General features: G+C 53.8%; 1 protein-coding gene across 1 annotated transcript in view; it reads left to right on the top strand.

Annotated features, from left to right (window-relative positions):
- The window catches only part of LOC146763340 (uncharacterized), a 46,723-nt gene that overhangs the window by 13,750 nt on the left and 15,552 nt on the right, over positions 1-17,421 (top strand). Inside the window, exons 2-3 of the mRNA XM_085569098.1 lie at positions 3,028-3,077; positions 4,292-4,427. Of these exons, the coding sequence (XP_085425224.1) occupies positions 3,028-3,077; positions 4,292-4,427 (186 nt within the window). The remainder of the gene's footprint in view (positions 1-3,027; positions 3,078-4,291; positions 4,428-17,421) is intronic.

The following is a 17,421-nucleotide window of genomic DNA, read 5'->3' on the forward strand; positions in this document are numbered from 1 at the left end:
GCCTCTATAAGCACCAATCACTTACAAATTTGGGGAGGGGTCTAAAAAGGACTTCATATAGATACCGGTGTAGGTGGGTGTACAGATGTCTGTACATATTTAGCTATCTATTTATCTATCTTTACATACAGATATATGAAACACGTATAATAACTATACTTTCCTCCATTCCTAAGCTTCTCCCAGAAGTGCTTTTCTGCTGTATTTGGTGTTGCACATGTGACACGGGGGAAGGGTTAGAAACCTCTGGTGGGGAGACAGGAGTTCAAATGCAGTCTTGGGCCTGGCATCTAAATCAAAACAAGCTTCTTCCAGGCTCCTAAAGCTTGCTCTGAGCCAACAGACACTTCTCTAGGCTACGTGGGCTGGGGTTCTCAGTAAATAAGTGACAGTGTCATTGCATCATATGGAAAGTTTAGATTGGGAAAGCTGAAATTGTCCTCGCTAAACGTTGGCATGTCCTTGTATTTGGTAACATAGAGGCCCAGAGGATGTTTGTCATTGAGTGTCACAGCAGGAAGGAATGCAGGAAAAACCCCTCTTTGGTGGGGTCAGGACAGGATCTGCACCCTGTTATGCTCCTGCCCTGACAGAAGCTCAGCAAGCTCCTGTTGCTCTGTCAGGCCCCTGCAGGAAAGCTTTGAACAATGGTCAACGCAGGAGAGATGTCACAGGTGATGGAGCGTGTTTGTGCCAAGGCACAGTGCAGAAGTGAGCCCTGGCTCCAGTGAATGCCACGTATTTTATGAGTTTTCAGTGTGTTTTCAAAAGTATCCCTTGGAATGCAGAACTGAGGACTAAAACTAATAGCAGGCTCTGTCAGTACTGAGTGGTTTTACTCTGTAATGGTAGAATTCAGTGGCCTCTTCACTTCAAAGGTGTCAATTGAAAGATGTTGCGATGAAAAAGAGGTGGAGATGAACAGTGCTTTGAGAGAGCAGAAATGAAGGTTGCGGGCAATACTGAAGAAGAAGCAGATGCAGGTGGTGAGGGAGTTGGGTTTTTGCGAGAAGAGAGTGTTTCTCAGGAGCAGAGAGCCAGCGGGCTCTCCGGGGACAGCAGTGCTGGGGATGAGGGGAGTCTGTGCCCTGCACAGCTCCCTGGCCCCGTGATGGAGAGTTGTCCCGGTGGCTGTAGCTTGGGGGCCGAGTCTCCATCCTCTCAGCTTACCATGGGAGCCTATCCCAGCCCAGCAGAGCTGCTGGAAATCTCCCTGTATTCGTGCAAGAGCAGCTGTCCATGCAGAATATAGCTCTGGCTTTTGGGGCGTTCATTAGAACATACAATTCAAAACCAAAGGAACTCTCCAGACCTGAAGGCCGATAGGAAATCAGACAGAGTCAGGGTGCCACCAGGTGTAAGGACACTTTCCCTCTGTGTCTCCCTTCTCCCTCTTGTTCTCTCCCCCATTCCTTTTCCATTTTCCTTCCTCCTTCTGTGTCGGCGAGCCGAGCTTTGCCGAAGAGGCGAATGGAGGCGAATGCGGCCGGAAATAGCCGAGCGTGGCCGAAAGTAGCCGAAGCTGGCCGAGGAGGCGAGTCCAGCCGAACGGAGCCGAGCTCTGCCGAGCGCAGCAGCCCGGGCGGGGCTGAGCCGGGGCGGAGCCGGGGCGCCGGGAGGATCCCCTCCTGTTCCTCTCTCTCCCGCTCCATGCTTCTGCCCGTGTTCAGTTACCTCTCTTTCCCCCGTTTCCGTGTCCCCCCCAAACCCGGCTCCTTCCTGTCCTGTCCTGTCCCTGCCCCGCTGCTCCGTTCCATTCCCCCTCTCTCCCTCCTCTGTGCCCCGTCCCTCTTGCTGCCCTGCCGGCCTTTCCCTTCCCCGACCGCTTTCCTCCGCAGCCCGACCTCCCTCCCCGCCCTTTCGCATGTCCCGCTCTCCCTCCTCTCTTGCCGTCGCCCCTTCGCTTCTTTCCCCCGCAGCCGTGGAGCTCGGGGCGCCTGCCAAAATGAAGACCTGTCAAATCCTAGCTCTGCCTTTTGTTTAACGTGTTCTTACTTCCTATTTATGTCATCACAGAAAGCAAGGAAAGAAGAAATGTGACTGGTTCCCACTATTGCTCCGTGCAGGCATTTTTAAAGGCTGCTGTATTTCTATCCTCTTTTTCCCCTCCAAGCTTGACTTTTCCCCTCCTTTTTCGAGGTCTGCTGCTTTGGGTGTCCCAAGCAGGGCTGGGTTCTTCGGCAGGGGTCTTAGGACTCGCTACTGCTTCTGCTTTTTGCGAAGGTGTATCAAAGTGTGCCGGCAAAAGGACTGTTTTCTCCAGGGGAAAGCTTTCTCTCAATGACCATCAATGCACGTATGTGTTTTAGTCGTGTACCCAGACGGATTAAGAAAAGCCGACACCCGTAGCAGATTTCTGTTGGATCTGTGTCTGTGCGAAGTGGGCTGTGTGCTGGAGACGGAGAGACGCTGTTGGAGAGTGGCAACAGCGGCAGGTGTGAGCTGTGAGGATGAGGAGGGCTCAGAGCAGCCCCCGGTGTGAGCTGTGAGGATGAGGAGGGCTCAGAGCAGCCCCAGGTGTGAGCTGTGAGGATGAGGAGGGCTCAGAGCAGCCCCAGGTGTGAGCTGTGAGGATGAGGAGGGCTCAGAGCAGCCCCAGGTGTGGGCTGTGAGGATGATGAGGAGGGCGCGGCTCCTCCGGCGGCTGATTTAGGGGGTTTTCCTCGCAATGCTTTTGCACGGAGCTGCTGGAGGAGAGGAGTTTATGGGGGGCTCCCGGGGCTGTCTCCTGGAAGGACAGCGGGCGCTTCGGGCAGGGTCTGGGGGATCACCTGGAAACCCACCTGGATACGTGGAGCCTTGCTCTGAGGAGGAGCCGAGGGACAAACCTTTGTGCCGAGAAGCAGCAGGTGAGCCGGTGCGCCTTTGCAGCCGGGACTTTTCTCCTTTCCCTTTGAAACTTCGTCCTCCTGAGGTTGAATTGGAGGGGGCAGTCCTGTTGTCCCCCCTTTTAAGGGGTTTGGACTGAGGTAAAAAGCCCCCTTTTGCCATCGTTTGAGGCAAGCCGCTTCTTTTCTTCTCTTCTAGGGGACGCGATTGAAGGGAAGGCTACGTTTCTGTGCCCTCGTTGGGGTGAGGTGAGCGCCGGAGCGTGGCATCAGAGTCGGGCCTTCAGAGGAAGGGAGCTGCAGCCGTGGCAGCGCTGGCAGGGCGGGGATCGGGCTGTGCCGCTGCATTCGGGGCGCTTCTTCTGCCCCCGGCCCGGCAGCGAAGGGTGCGGCGCGGAGCCCTGCCGGCAGTGCCGGGGCTGGCCGGGGCGGAAGGGGAGCTGGGCGCGGCTGGGCTGCCGCGGGCCCGCCGGAGCCGCGCCGGTGCGAGCCGTGCGGAGCCGAGCGGAGCTTTGGCCGGGCCGGCGGGCGGGGGAGGCGGCGCGGGCGCCGCGCCGGTGCCGGCCGGTGCCGCCGCTCCGTCCGCTCCGGGCGCGGGGCTCGGGCGCCGCCGGGGCCCCCCGGGCCCGGTGCCGGCCCCGCCGGGCCGGGGGCAGCGGGCGGGGGTCTGCCGGCGCGGCGCCGCCTCTGCCTGCCGGAGGAGCCGCTTTCCTGCCGGAGCCGCGCTGCGCCCGGGGCCGGGAGCGCGGCTCCGCATCTTCCAGCCTCCCTCGCTGCGCTGGGTCTTTAGGGTCTTATCGATGTGTTTTAAGGTTTTTGGAGCAATTCGGAGAGCTCTTAGGAATATGTAGGGATTTTTTTTTTTTTAAAAGGTTCTTTCGGGGCTTTTAGGGGTGTTTTAAAGTAGGGTATTTTTATTGTATTTTAAGGGCGTTCAGAGGCTATTTTTATGTTGTTGTGAAAGTTTTAAGGCGTTTTGAAGATGAGGGATTTTTTAGGGCATTTTTATGGGTTTTTAGGGTCTTTTCATGGCATCGCGGCTGAGGGGCAGCTTGAGGGGCACTGTGGGGCCTTGAGGGTGACAGAGGCTGTGCCTCAGGGGGGAACGGGTGGGGGACAGTGGGTGACACAGAGAGATGCTGAGGGGGGCAGGGGCAGCTGGAGGGTGACACAGAGAAGCTGGGGGCTGAGGGGCAGAGGAGAGGGATTAAGGGTGGCACACAGGAGCTGAGGGGCAGCTGAGAGGGGGCTTGAGGGGCAGGGGGGGGCTCGAGGGTGACAGCCAGAGCCTGAGGGCTGGGGGGCAGAGGGAGGGGTCAGGGGTAAAGGGTGAGGCCTTGAGGGCTGGACAGTCCAGTGGAGATCAGGGCTACAGGGTACATCTTAGGAGGCAAGTTAGGGTACAGGTGCGGCACCCCTCACGCCACCCGTACCTCACCCTAAGCAGCCTTTTCCCTTTTCAGCCCCAACAACAGCAGCACAGCACAGCAAGCCTGACAGCGAGACCACACCGGAAGCCTCCCAGTGGGACAGGGCAGCGACCCTCGCACCAGGACAACGCCGGAACCCTCAGAGGACAACAGGACCCGCTGCTAAAAGGTAGGGATGACATCTGTGGGCTAGAGAGCAACAGGAAGGGGTTTGGAGGCTGAGCAGGCTTCCTTGAGTGTTTTTTTTTTTTTTTTTTTGCAGGGCTATTAGGAATATTTAGGGGAATTTTGAAGGCTTTCTCTGGTGACTTTTAGAGAATTGTTATACCTTCCTAATGGCTATTTTAGGATTCCTTGGTGCGTTTTTAGGGTAAGGATGAGGGTCTGACAGGATGCCCACTGAAAATGCAGAGTACTTCTGGAATGTACTGGAGTGCTTGGGGAAGGTGCCAGTGGAGGGCCAGTGGGTAAGGTGCCATGATGCTGGTCTGAAGGTTGTGATTTCTGAGCAAAGCAAGGTGGTTGTGGTTAGGGTTTTATGGTGGCAGATTTCTGGAGGTGAAATACTGCACAGAAAATATCAAGCCCGAAGCTTTGTACTGTCAGTTTGCAACGGGTATTCGGTAAAGAAATAAAAAACCCTGAGTACTTGGGGATGGGAGACTTCGACTGGGAGAAATCCTGTGCTGTTTTGATATTGAGGAGGCAAAAGGAAACTTGGGACCTGACAACCCAGCGGCATCGCAGGGCCCTGTGAAAATATGAGGGATATCTACTTGGTGAAAGCAAATTCACCAGCCCAGGTCCCTGGCGTCAGTTTGTAGGGCTCCCTTGGCACTGTCAGAAAAGCACAAGTTTGGGGGGGGGGGGGGCGGGCAGCTGGGGTCTGAATATATCCTTTAATATTCGGATTATTTCTAGTCAGCCTCACCCTAAGACCCAGGGAGCTCTGCGCACAATCACAGGCCATTTTCCCGTGGAAAGAAAACTCACCAGTCCAGGTTCCTGATGTCAGTTTGTAGGGCTCCCTTGGGTCTATCAGGTCAGCACAAGTTTGAGGTGGGGACAAATTTGGTCTGCGATCCATCCTTTGATATAGGGATTTTTTGCATTCAGGTCCCAGCCCAGGGCCAGGAGCCCCTGGGCACATCCTTTGGCCATTTTCCCTGGAAAAGAAAACTCACCAGTCCAGGTTGCTGATGTCAGTTTGTAGGGCTCCCTTGGGTCTATCAGGGCAGCAGAGGTTTCTGGACGGGACTACTTCAGTTTGGGGACCATCCTTTGATATAAGGATTTTTTGCATTCAGGTCCCAGCCCAGGACCAGGGGCCCCTGGGCACATCCTTTGGCCATTTTCCCTGGAAAAGAAAATTCACCAGTCCAAGTTGCTGATGTCAGTTTGTAGGGCTCCCTTGGGTCTATCAGGGCACCACAAGTTTGAGGAGGGGACAACTTCGGTCTGGAGTCCAGCCTTCGATATAAGGATTTTGTGCAGTCAGGTCCCAGCCCAAGGCCTGGGGCCCCTGGGCACATCCTTTGGCCATTTTCCCTGGGAAAGAAAACTCACCAGTCCAGGTTGCTGATGTCAGTTTGTAGGGCTCCCTTGGCTTTATCAGGGCAGCAGAGGTTTGTGGAGGGGACAACTTCAGTTTGGGGACCATCCTTTGATATAAGGATTTTTTGCATTCAGGTCCCAGCCCAGGGCCAGGGGCCCCTGGGCACATCCTTTGGCCATTTCTCCTGGGGAAGAAAATTCACCAGTCCAGGTTGCTGATGTCAGTTTGTAGGGCTCCCTTGGGTCTATCAGGGCAGCAGAGTTTTGAGGAGGGGACAATTTTGGTCTGGGGTCCATCCTTCGATATAAGGATTTTGTGCAGTCAGGTCCCAGCCCAGTGCCAGGGGCCCCTGGGCACATCCTTTGGCCATTTTCCCTGGAAAAGAAAACTCACCAGTCCAGGTACCTGATGTCAGTTTGTAGGGCTCCCTTGGGTCTATCAGGTCAGCACAAGTTGGAGGTGGGGACAAGTTTGGTCTGCGATCCATCCTTCGATATAGGGATTCTTTACAGTCAGGTCCCAGCCCAGTGCCAGGGGCCCCTGGGCACATCCTTTGGCCATTTTCCCTGGGAAAGAAAACTCACCAGTCCAGGTTGCTGATGTCAGTTTGTAGGGCTCCCTTGGCTTTATCAGGGCAGCAGAGGTTTGTGGAGGGGACAACTTCAGTTTGGGGACCATCCTTTGATATAAGGATTTTTTGCATTCAGGTCCCAGCCCAGGACCAGGGGCCCCTGGGGACATCCTTTGGCCATTTTCCCTGGAAAAGAAAACTCACCAGTCCAGGTTGCTGATGTCAGTTTGTAGGGCTCCCTTGGGTCTATCAGGGCAGCACAAGTTTGAGGTGGGGACAACTTTGGTCTGCGATCCATCCTTCGATATAGGGATTCATTACAGTCAGGTCCCAGCCCAGTGCCAGGGGCCCCTGGGCACATCCTTTGGCCATTTTCCCTGGAAAAGAAAACTCACCAGTCCAGGTTCCTGATGTCAGTTTGTAGGGCTCCCTTGTGTCTATCAGGGCAGCACAAGTTTGAGGAGGGGACAACTTCGGTCTGCGATCCATCCTTTGATAGAGGGATTCTTTGCAGTCAGGCCCCAGCCCAGTGCCAGGGGCCCCTGGGCACATCCTTTTGCCATTTTCCCTGGGAAAGAAAACTCACCAGTCCAGGTTGCTGATGTCAGTTTGTAGGGCTCCCTTGGCTTTATCAGGGCAGCACAACTTTGAGGAGGGGACAACTTCGGTCTGGAGTCCAGCCTTCAATATAAGTCTTTTGTGCATTCAGGTCCCAGCCCAGTGCCAGGGGCCCCTGGGCACATCCTTTGGCCATTTTCCCTGAAAAAGAAAACTCACCAGTCCAGGTACCTGATGTCAGTTTGTAGGGCTCCCTTGGGTCTATCAGGGCAGCACGAGTTTGAGGTGGGGACAACTTCGGTCTGTGATCCATCCTTCGATGTAAGGATTTTTTGCATTCAGGTCCCAGCCCAGTGCCAGGGGCCCCTGGGCACATCCTTTGGCCATTTTCCCTGGGAAAGAAAACTCACCAGTCCAGGTTGCTGATGTCAGTTTGTAGGGCTCCCTTGGGTCTATCAGGTCAGCACATGTTTGATGAGGGGACAACTTTGGTCTGCGATCCATCCTTCGATATAAGGATTCTTTGCATTCAGGTCCCAGCCCAGGGCCAGGGGCCCCTGGGCACATCCTTTGGCCATTTTCCATGGAAAAGAAAACTCACCAGTCCAGGTTGCTGATGTCAGTTTGTAGGGCTCCCTTGGCTTTATCAGGGCAGGAGAGGTTTGTGGAGGGGACAACTTTGGTCTGCGATCCATCCTTCGATATAAGGATGTTTTTGCATTCAGGTTCCAGCCCAGTGCCAGGGGCCCCTGGGCACATCCTTTGGCCATTTTTCCTGGAAAAGAAAACTCACAAGTACAGGTTGCTAATGTCAGTTTGTAGGGCTCCCTGGTGTCTATCAGGGCAGCAGAGTTTTGAGGAGGGGACTACTTCAGTTTGTGGACCATCCTTTGATATAAGGATTTTTTGCATTCAGGTCCCATCCCAGGACCAGGGGCCCCTGGGCACATCCTTTGGCCATTTTCCCTGGGAAAGAAAACTCACCAGTCCAGGTACCTGATGTCAGTTTGTAGGGCTCCCTTGGCTTTATCAGGGCAGCAGAGGTTTGTGGAGGGGACAACTTTGGTCTGCGATCCATCCTTCGAGATAAGGATTTTTTTGCATTCAGGTTCCAGGCCAGTGCCAGGGGCCCCTGGGCACATCCTTTGGCCATTTTCCCTGGAAAAGAAAACTCACCAGTCCAGGTTGCTGATGTCAGTTTGTAGGGCTCCCTTGGGTCTATCAGGGCAGCAGAGTTTTGAGGAGGGGACAGTTTCGGTCGGGGGTCCATCCTTCGATATAAGGAATTTTTGCATTCAGGTCCCAGCCCAGTGCCAGGGGCCCCTGGGCACATCCTTTGGCCATGTTCCCTGGAAAAGAAAACACACCAGTCCAGGTACCTGATGTCAGTTTGTAGGGCTCCCTTGGGTCTATCAGGGCAGCACAAGTTGGAGGTGGGGACAACTTTGGTCTGCGATCCGTCCTTCGATAGAGGGACTCTTTACAGTCAGGTCCCAGCCCAGTTCCAGGGGCCCCTGGGCACATCCTTTGGCCATTTTCCCTGGGAAAGAAAACTCACCAGTCCAGGTTGCTGATGTCAGTTTGTAGGGCTCCCTTGGGTCTATCAGGTCAGCACATGTTTGATTAGGGGACAACTTTGGTCTGCGATCCATCCTTTGATATAGGGATTTTTTGCATTCAGGTCCCAGCCCAGTGCCAGGGGCCCCTGGGCACATCCTTTGGCCATTTTCCCTGGGAAAGAAAACTCAGCAGTCCAGGTTCCTGATGTCAGTTTGTAGGGCTCCCTTGGGTCTATCAGGGCGGCACAACTTTGGGGAGGGGACAACTTCGGTCTGGGGTCCATCCTTCAATATAAGGATTTTTTGCTTTGAGGTCCTAGCCCAGTGCTAGGGGACCCTGGGCACATCCTTTGGCCATTTTCCATGGAAAAGAAAATTCACCAGTCCAGGTTCCTGATGTCAGTTTGTAGGGCTCCCTTGGGTCTATCAGGGCAGCAGAGTTTTGAGGTGGGGACAACTTTGGTCTGGGGTCCATCCTTCGATATAAGGATTTTGTGCAGTCAGGTCCCAGTCCAAGGCCAGTGGCCCCTGGGCACATCCTTTGGCCATTTTCCCTGGAAAAGAAAACTCACCAGTCCAGGTTCCTGATGTCAGTTTGTAGGGCTCCCTTGGCTTTATCAGGGCAGCAGAGGTTTGTGGAGGGGACAACTTCAGTTTGGGGACCATCCTTTGATATAAGGATTTTTTGCATTCAGGTCCCATCCCAGGACCAGGGGCCCCTGGGGACATCCTTTGGCTATTTTCCCTGGAAAAGAAAACTCACCAGTCCAGGTTCCTGATGTCAGTTTGTAGGGCTCCCTTGGGTCTATCAGGGCACCACAAGTTTGAGGTGGGGACAACTTTGGTCTGCGATCCATCCTTTCATATAATGATTCTTTGCAGTCAGGCCCCAGCCCAGGGCCAGGGGCCTCTGGGCACATCCTTTGGCCATTTTCCCTGGAAAAGAAAACTCACCAGTCCAGGTTCCTGATGTCAGTTTGTAGGGCTCCCTTGGGTCTATCAGGGCAGCACAACTTGAGGTGGGGACAACTTTGGTCTGCGATCCATCCTTCGATAGAGGGACTCTTTACAGTCAGGTCCCAGCCCAGTGCCAGGGGCCCCTGGGCACATCCTTTGGCCATTTTCCCTGGGAAAGAAAACTCACCAGTCCAGGTTGCTGATGTCAGTTTGTAGGGCTCCCTTGGCTTTATCTGGGCAGCAGAGGTTTGTGGAGGGGACAACTTCAGTTTGGGGACCATCCTTTGATATAAGGATTTTTTGCATTCAGGTCCCATCCCAGGACCAGGGGCCCCTGGGCACATCCTTTGGCCATTTTCCCTGGGAAAGAAAACTCACCAGTCCAGGTTGCTGATGTCAGTTTGTAGGGCTCCCTTGGGTCTATCAGGGCAGCAGAGGTTTGAGGTGGGGACAACTTTGGTCTGCGATCCATCCTTCGATATAGGGATTCATTACAGTCAGGTCCCAGCCCAGTGCCAGGGGCCCCTGGGCACATCCTTTGGCCATTTTCCCTGGGAAAGAAAACTCACCAGTCCAGGTTGCTGATGTCAGTTTGTAGGGCTCCCTTGGGTCTATCAGGTCAGCACATGTTTGATTAGGGGACAACTTTGGTCTGCGATCCATCCTTTGATATAGGGATTTTTTGCATTCAGGTCCCAGCCCAGGGCCAGGGGCCCCTGGGCACATCCTTTGGCCATTTTCCCTGGGAAAGAAAACTCACCACTCCAGGTTCCTCATGTCAGTTTGTAGGGCTCCCTTGGGTCTATCAGGACAGCACAAGTTTGAGGTGGGGAGAACTTCGGTCTGGAGTCCAGCCTTCGATATAAGGATTTTGTGCAGTCAGGTTCCAGCCCAGTGCCAGGGGCCCCTGGGCACATCCTTTGGCCATTTTCCCTGGAAAAGAAAACTCACCAGTCCAGGTACCTGATGTCAGTTTGTAGGGCTCCCTTGGGTCTATCAGGTCAGCACAAGTTTGAGGTGGGGACAACTTTGGTCTGCGATCCATCCTTCGATATAGGGATTCTTTACAGTCAGGTCCCAGCCCAGTGCCAGGGGCCCCTGGGCACATCCTTTGGCCATTTTCCCTGGGAAAGAAAACTCACCAGTCCAGGTTGCTGATGTCAGTTTGTAGGGCTCCCTTGGCTTTATCAGGGCAGCAGAGGTTTGTGGAGGGGACAACTTCAGTTTGGGGACCATCCTTTGATATAAGGATTTTTTGCATTCAGGTCCCAGCCCAGGACCAGGGGCCCCTGGGGACATCCTTTGGCCATTTTCCCTGGAAAAGAAAACTCACCAGTCCAGGTTGCTGATGTCAGTTTGTAGGGCTCCCTTGGGTCTATCAGGGCAGCACAAGTTTGAGGGGGGGACAACTTTGGTCTGCGATCCATCCTTCGATATAATGATTCTTTGAAGTCAGGTCCCAGCCCAGGGCCAGGGGCCCCTGGGCACATCCTTTGGCCATTTTCCCTTGGGAAAGAGAACTCACCAGTCCAGGTTCCTGATGTCAGTTTGTAGGGCTCCCTTGGCTTTATCAGGGCAGCACAACTTTGAGGAGGGGACAACTTCGGTCTGGAGTCCAGCCTTCAATATAAGTCTTTTGTGCATTCAGGTCCCAGCCCAGTGCCAGGGGCCCCTGGGCACATCCTTTGGCCATTTTCCCTGAAAAAGAAAACTCACCAGTCCAGGTTCCTGATGTCAGTTTGTAGGGCTCCCTTGGGTCTATCAGGGCAGCAGAGTTTGAGGAGGGGACAACTTCGGTCTGTGATCCATCCTTCGATGTAAGGATTTTTTGCATTCAGGTCCCATCCCAGGGCCAGGGGCCCCTGGGCACATCCTTTGGCCATGTTCCCTGGAAAAGAAAACACACCAGTCCAGGTACCTGATGTCAGTTTGTAGGGCTCCCTTGGGTCTATCAGGTCAGCACAAGTTGGAGGTGGGGCCAAGTTTGGTCTGCGATCCATCCTTCGATAGAGGGATTCTTTACAGTCAGGCCCCAGCCCAGTGCCAGGGGCCCCTGGGCACATCCTTTGGCCATTTTCCCTGGAAAAGAAAACTCACCAGTCCAGGTTGCTGATGTCAGTTTGTAGGGCTCCCTTGGGTCTATCAGGTCAGCACATGTTTGATGAGGGGACAACTTTGGTCTGCGATCCATCCTTCGATATAAGGATTCTTTGCAGTCAGGTCCCAGCCCAGGGCCAGGGGCCCCTGGGCACATCCTTTGGCCATTTTCCATGGAAAAGAAAATTCACCAGTCCAGGTTGCTGATGTCAGTTTGTAGGGCTCCCTTGGGTCTATCAGGTCAGCACATGTTTGATGAGGGGACAACTTTGGTCTGCGATCCATCCTTCGATATAAGGATTCTTTGCAGTCAGGTCCCAGCCCAGGGCCAGGGGCCCCTGGGCACATCCTTTGGCCATGTTCCCTGGAAAAGAAAACACACCAGTCCAGGTACCTGATGTCAGTTTGTAGGGCTCCCTTGGGTCTATCAGGGCACCACAAGTTGGAGGTGGGGCCAACTATGGTCTGCGATCCATCCTTCGATAGAGGGATTCTTTACAGTCAGGCCCCAGCCCAGTGCCAGGGGCCCCTGGGCACATCCTTTGGCCATTTTCCCTGGGAAAGAAAACTCACCAGTCCAGGTACCTGATGTCAGTTTGTAGGGCTCCCTTGGGTCTATCAGGTCAGCACATGTTTGATGAGGGGACAACTTTGGTCTGCGATCCATCCTTCGATATAAGGATTCTTTGCAGTCAGGCCCCAGCCCAGGGCCAGGGGCCCCTGGGCACATCCTTTGGCCATTTTCCATGGAAAAGAAAATTCACCAGTCCAGGTTGCTGATGTCAGTTTGTAGGGCTCCCTTGGCTTTATCAGGGCAGCAGAGGTTTGTGGAGGGGACAACTTTGGTCTGCGATCCATCCTTCGATATAAGGATTTTTTTGCATTCAGGTTCCAGGCCAGTGCCAGGGGCCCCTGGGCACATCCTTTGGCCATTTTCCCTGGAAAAGAAAACTCACCAGTCCAGGTACCTGATGTCAGTTTGTAGGGCTCCCTTGGGTCTATCAGGTCAGCACAAGTTGGAGGTGGGGACAAGTTTGGTCTGCGATCCATCCTTCGATAGAGGGATTCTTTACAGTCAGGCCCCAGCCCAGTGCCAGGGGCCCCTGGGCACATCCTTTGGCCATTTTCCCTGGGAAAGAAAACTCACCAGTCCAGGTTGCTGATGTCAGTTTGTAGGGCTCCCTTGGGTCTATCAGGTCAGCACATGTTTGATGAGGGGACAACTTTGGTCTGCGATCCATCCTTCGATATAAGGATTCTTTGCATTCAGGTCCCAGCCCAGGGCCAGGGGCCCCTGGGCACATCCTTTGGCCATTTTCCATGGAAAAGAAAATTCACCAGTCCAGGTTGCTGATGTCAGTTTGTAGGGCTCCCTTGGCTTTATCAGGGCAGGAGAGGTTTGTGGAGGGGACAACTTTGGTCTGCGATCCATCCTTCGATATAAGGATGTTTTTGCATTCAGGTTCCAGCCCAGTGCCAGGGGCCCCTGGGCACATCCTTTGGCCATTTTTCCTGGAAAAGAAAACTCACAAGTACAGGTTGCTAATGTCAGTTTGTAGGGCTCCCTTGGGTCTATCAGGGCAGCAGAGTTTTGAGGAGGGGACTACTTCAGTTTGTGGACCATCCTTTGATATAAGGATTTTTTGCATTCAGGTCCCATCCCAGGACCAGGGGCCCCTGGGCACATCCTTTGGCCATTTTCCCTGGGAAAGAAAACTCACCAGTCCAGGTACCTGATGTCAGTTTGTAGGGCTCCCTTGGGTCTATCAGGGCAGCAGAGGTTTGTGGAGGGGATTACTTCAGTTTGGGGACCATCCTTTGATATAAGGATTTTTTGCATTCAGGTCCCATCCCAGGACCAGGGGCCCCTGGGCACATCCTTTGGCCATTTTCCCTGAAAAAGAAAACTCACCAGTCCAGGTTCCTGATGTCAGTTTGTAGGGCTCCCTTGGGTCTGTCAGAGCAGCAGAGTTTTGAGGAGGGGACAATTTCGGTCGGGGGTCCATCCTTCGATATAAGGATTTTGTGCAGTCAGGTCCCAGCCCAGTGCCAGGGGCCCCTGGGCACATCCTTTGGCCATTTTCCCTGGGAAAGAAAACTCACCAGTCCAGGTTGCTGATGTCAGTTTGTAGGGCTCCCTTGGGTCTATCAGGTCAGCACATGTTTGATTAGGGGACAACTTTGGTCTGCGATCCATCCTTTGATATAGGGATTTTTTGCAGTCAGGTCCCAGCCCAGTGCCAGGGGCCCCTGGGCACATCCTTTGGCCATTTTCCCTGGGAAAGAAAACTCACCAGTCCAGGTTCCTGATGTCAGTTTGTAGGGCTCCCTTGGGTCTATCAGGGCGGCACAACTTTGGGGAGGGGACAACTTCGGTCTGGGGTCCATCCTTCAATATAAGGATTTTTTGCTTTGAGGTCCTAGCCCAGTGCTAGGGGCCCCTGGGCACATCCTTTGGCCATTTTCCATGGAAAAGAAAATTCACCAGTCCAGGTTCCTGATGTCAGTTTGTAGGGCTCCCTTGGGTCTATCAGGGCAGTAGAGTTTTGAGGTGGGGACAACTTTGGTCTGCGATCCATCCTTCGATATAAGGATTCTTTGCAGTCAGGTCCCAGTGCTGTGCTTGGGGCCCCTGGGTACAACCTTTGGCAATTTTCCCTGGGAAAGAAAACTCACCAGTCCAGGTTGCTGATGTCAGTTTGTCGGGCTCCCTTGGGTATATCAGGGCAGCAGAGTTTTGAGGAGGGGACAATTTTGGTCTGGGGTCCATCCTTCGATATAAGGATTTTGTGCAGTCAGGTCCCAGTCCAAGGCCAGTGGCCCCTGGGCACATCCTTTGGCCATTTTCCCTGGAAAAGAAAACTCACCAGTCCAGGTTCCTGATGTCAGTTTGTAGGGCTCCCTTGGCTTTATCAGGGCAGCAGAGGTTTGTGGACGGGACAACTTCAGTTTGGGGACCATCCTTCGATATAAGGATTTTTTGCATTCAGGTCCCATCCCAGGACCAGGGGCCCCTGGGGACATCCTTTGGCTATTTTCCCTGGAAAAGAAAACTCACCAGTCCAGGTTCCTGATGTCAGTTTGTAGGGCTCCCTTGGGTCTATCAGGGCAGCACAAGTTTGAGTTGGGGACAACTTTGGTCTGCGATCCATCCTTTCATATAATGATTCTTTGCAGTCAGGCCCCAGCCCAGGGCCAGGGGCCTCTGGGCACATCCTTTGGCCATTTTCCCTGGAAAAGAAAACTCACCAGTCCAGGTTGCTGATGTCAGTTTGTAGGGCTCCCTTGGGTCTATCAGGGCAGCACAACTTGAGGTGGGGACAACTTTGGTCTGCGATCCATTCTTCGATATAAGGATTCTTTGCATTCAGGTCCCAGTGCTGTGCTTGGGGCCCCTGGGTACAACCTTTGGCAATTTTCCCTGGGAAAGAAAACTCAGCAGTCCAGGTTCCTGATGTCAGTTTGTAGGGCTCCCTTGGGTCTATCAGGGCGGCACAACTTTGGGGAGGGGACAACTTCGGTCTGCGATCCATCCTTCGATAAAATGATTTTTTGAAGTCAGGCCCCTGCCCAGTGCCAGGGGCCCCTGGGCACATCCTTTGACCATTTTCTTTGGGAAAGAAAACTCACCAGTCCAGGTTCCTGATGTCAGTTTGTCGGGCTCCCTTGTGTCTATCAGGGCAGCACAAGTTGGAGGTGGGGACAACTTTGGTCTGCGATCCATCCTTCGATAGAGGGACTCTTTACAGTCAGGTCCCAGCCCAGTGCCAGGGGCCCCTGGGCACATCCTTTGGCCATTTTCCCTGGGAAAGAAAACTCACCAGTCCAGGTTGCTGATTTCAGTTTGTAGGGCTCCCTTGGGTCTATCAGGGCAGCAGAGGTTTGTGGAGGGGACAACTTCAGTTTGGGGACCATCCTTTGATATAAGGATTTTTTGCATTCAGGTCCCATCCCAGGACCAGGGGCCCCTGGGCACATCCTTTGGCCATTTTCCCTGGGAAAGAAAACTCACCAGTCCAGGTTCCTGATGTCAGTTTGTAGGGCTCCCTTGTGTCTATCAGGGCAGCACAAGTTGGAGGTGGGGACAACTTTGGTCTGCGATCCATCCTTCGATAGAGGGACTCTTTACAGTCAGGTCCCAGCCCAGTGCCAGGGGCCCCTGGGCACATCCTTTGGCCATTTTCTTTGGGAAAGAAAACTCAGCAGTCCAGGTTCCTCATGTCAGTTTGTAGGGCTCCCTTGGGTCTATCAGGGCAGCGGAGGTTTGAGGTGGGGACAACTTTGGTCTGCGATCCATCCTTCGATATAGGGATTCATTACAGTCAGGTCCCAGCCCAGTGCCAGGGGCCCCTGGGCACATCCTTTGGCCATTTTCCCTGGAAAAGAAAACTCACCAGTCCAGGTTGCTGATGTCAGTTTGTAGGGCTCCCTTGGGTCTATCAGGTCAGCACATGTTTGATTAGGGGACAACTTTGGTCTGCGATCCATCCTTTGATATAGGGATTTTTTGCATTCAGGTCCCAGCCCAGGGCCAGGGGCCCCTGGGCACATCCTTTGGCCATTTTCCCTGGGAAAGAAAACTCAGCAGTCCAGGTTCCTGATATCAGTTTGTAGGGCTCCCTTGTGTCTATCAAGGCAGCACAAGTTGGAGGTGGGGACAACTTTGGTCTGCGATCCATCCTTCGATAGAGGGACTCTTTACAGTCAGGTCCCAGCCCAGTGCCAGGGGCCCCTGGGCACATCCTTTGGCCATTTTCCCTGGGAAAGAAAACTCACCAGTCCAGGTACCTGATGTCAGTTTGTAGGGCTCCCTTGGCTTTATCTGGGCAGCAGAGGTTTGTGGAGGGGATAACTTCAGTTTGGGGACCATCCTTTGATATAAGGATTTTTTGCATTCAGGTCCCATCCCAGGACCAGGGGCCCCTGGGGACATCCTTTGGCCATTTTCCCTGGGAAAGAAAACTCACCACTCCAGGTTCCTCATGTCAGTTTGTAGGGCTCCCTTGGGTCTATCAGGGCAGCGCAAGTTTGAGGTGGGGACAACTTTGGTCTGCGATCCATCCTTCGATATAGGGATTCATTACAGTCAGGTCCCAGCCCAGTGCCAGGAGCCCCTGGGCACATCCTTTGGCCATTTTCCCTGTAAAAGAAAACTCACCAGTCCAGGTTCCTGTTGTCAGTTTGTAGGGCTCCCTTGGGTCTATCAGGGCAGCACGAGTTTGAGGAGGGGACAACTTTGGTCTGTGATCCATCCTTCGATGTAAGGATTTTTTGCATTCAGGTCCCATCCTAGGGCCAGGGGCCCCTGGGCACATCCTTTGGCCATGTTCCCTGGAAAAGAAAACACACCAGTCCAGGTACCTGATGTCAGTTTGTAGGGCTCCCTTGGGTCTATCAGGGCACCACAAGTTGGAGGTGGGGCCAACTATGGTCTGCGATCCATCCTTCGATAGAGGGATTCTTTATAGTCAGGCCCCAGCCCAGTGCCAGGGGCCCCTGGGCACATCCTTTGGCCATTTTCCCTGGGAAAGAAAACTCACCAGTCCAGGTACCTGATGTCAGTTTGTAGGGCTCCCTTGGGTCTATCAGGTCAGCACATGTTTGATGAGGGGACAACTTTGGTCTGCGATCCATCCTTCGATATAAGGATTCTTTGCAGTCAGGTCCCAGTGCTGTGCTTGGGGCCCCTGGGTACAACCTTTGGCAATTTTCCCTGGGAAAGAAAACTCACCAGTCCAGGTACCTGATGTCAGTTTGTAGGGCTCCCTTGGGTCAATCAGGGCAGCAGAAGTTTGAGGAGGGGACAACTTCGGTCTGCGATCCATCCTTCGATAAAATGATTTTTTGAAGTCAGGCCCCTGCCCAG

This window comes from Lonchura striata, chromosome 1A (assembly GCF_050655825.1).
Source record: "Lonchura striata isolate lonStrDom1 chromosome 1A, ASM5065582v1, whole genome shotgun sequence".
Taxonomy (NCBI): domain Eukaryota; kingdom Metazoa; phylum Chordata; class Aves; order Passeriformes; family Estrildidae; genus Lonchura; species Lonchura striata.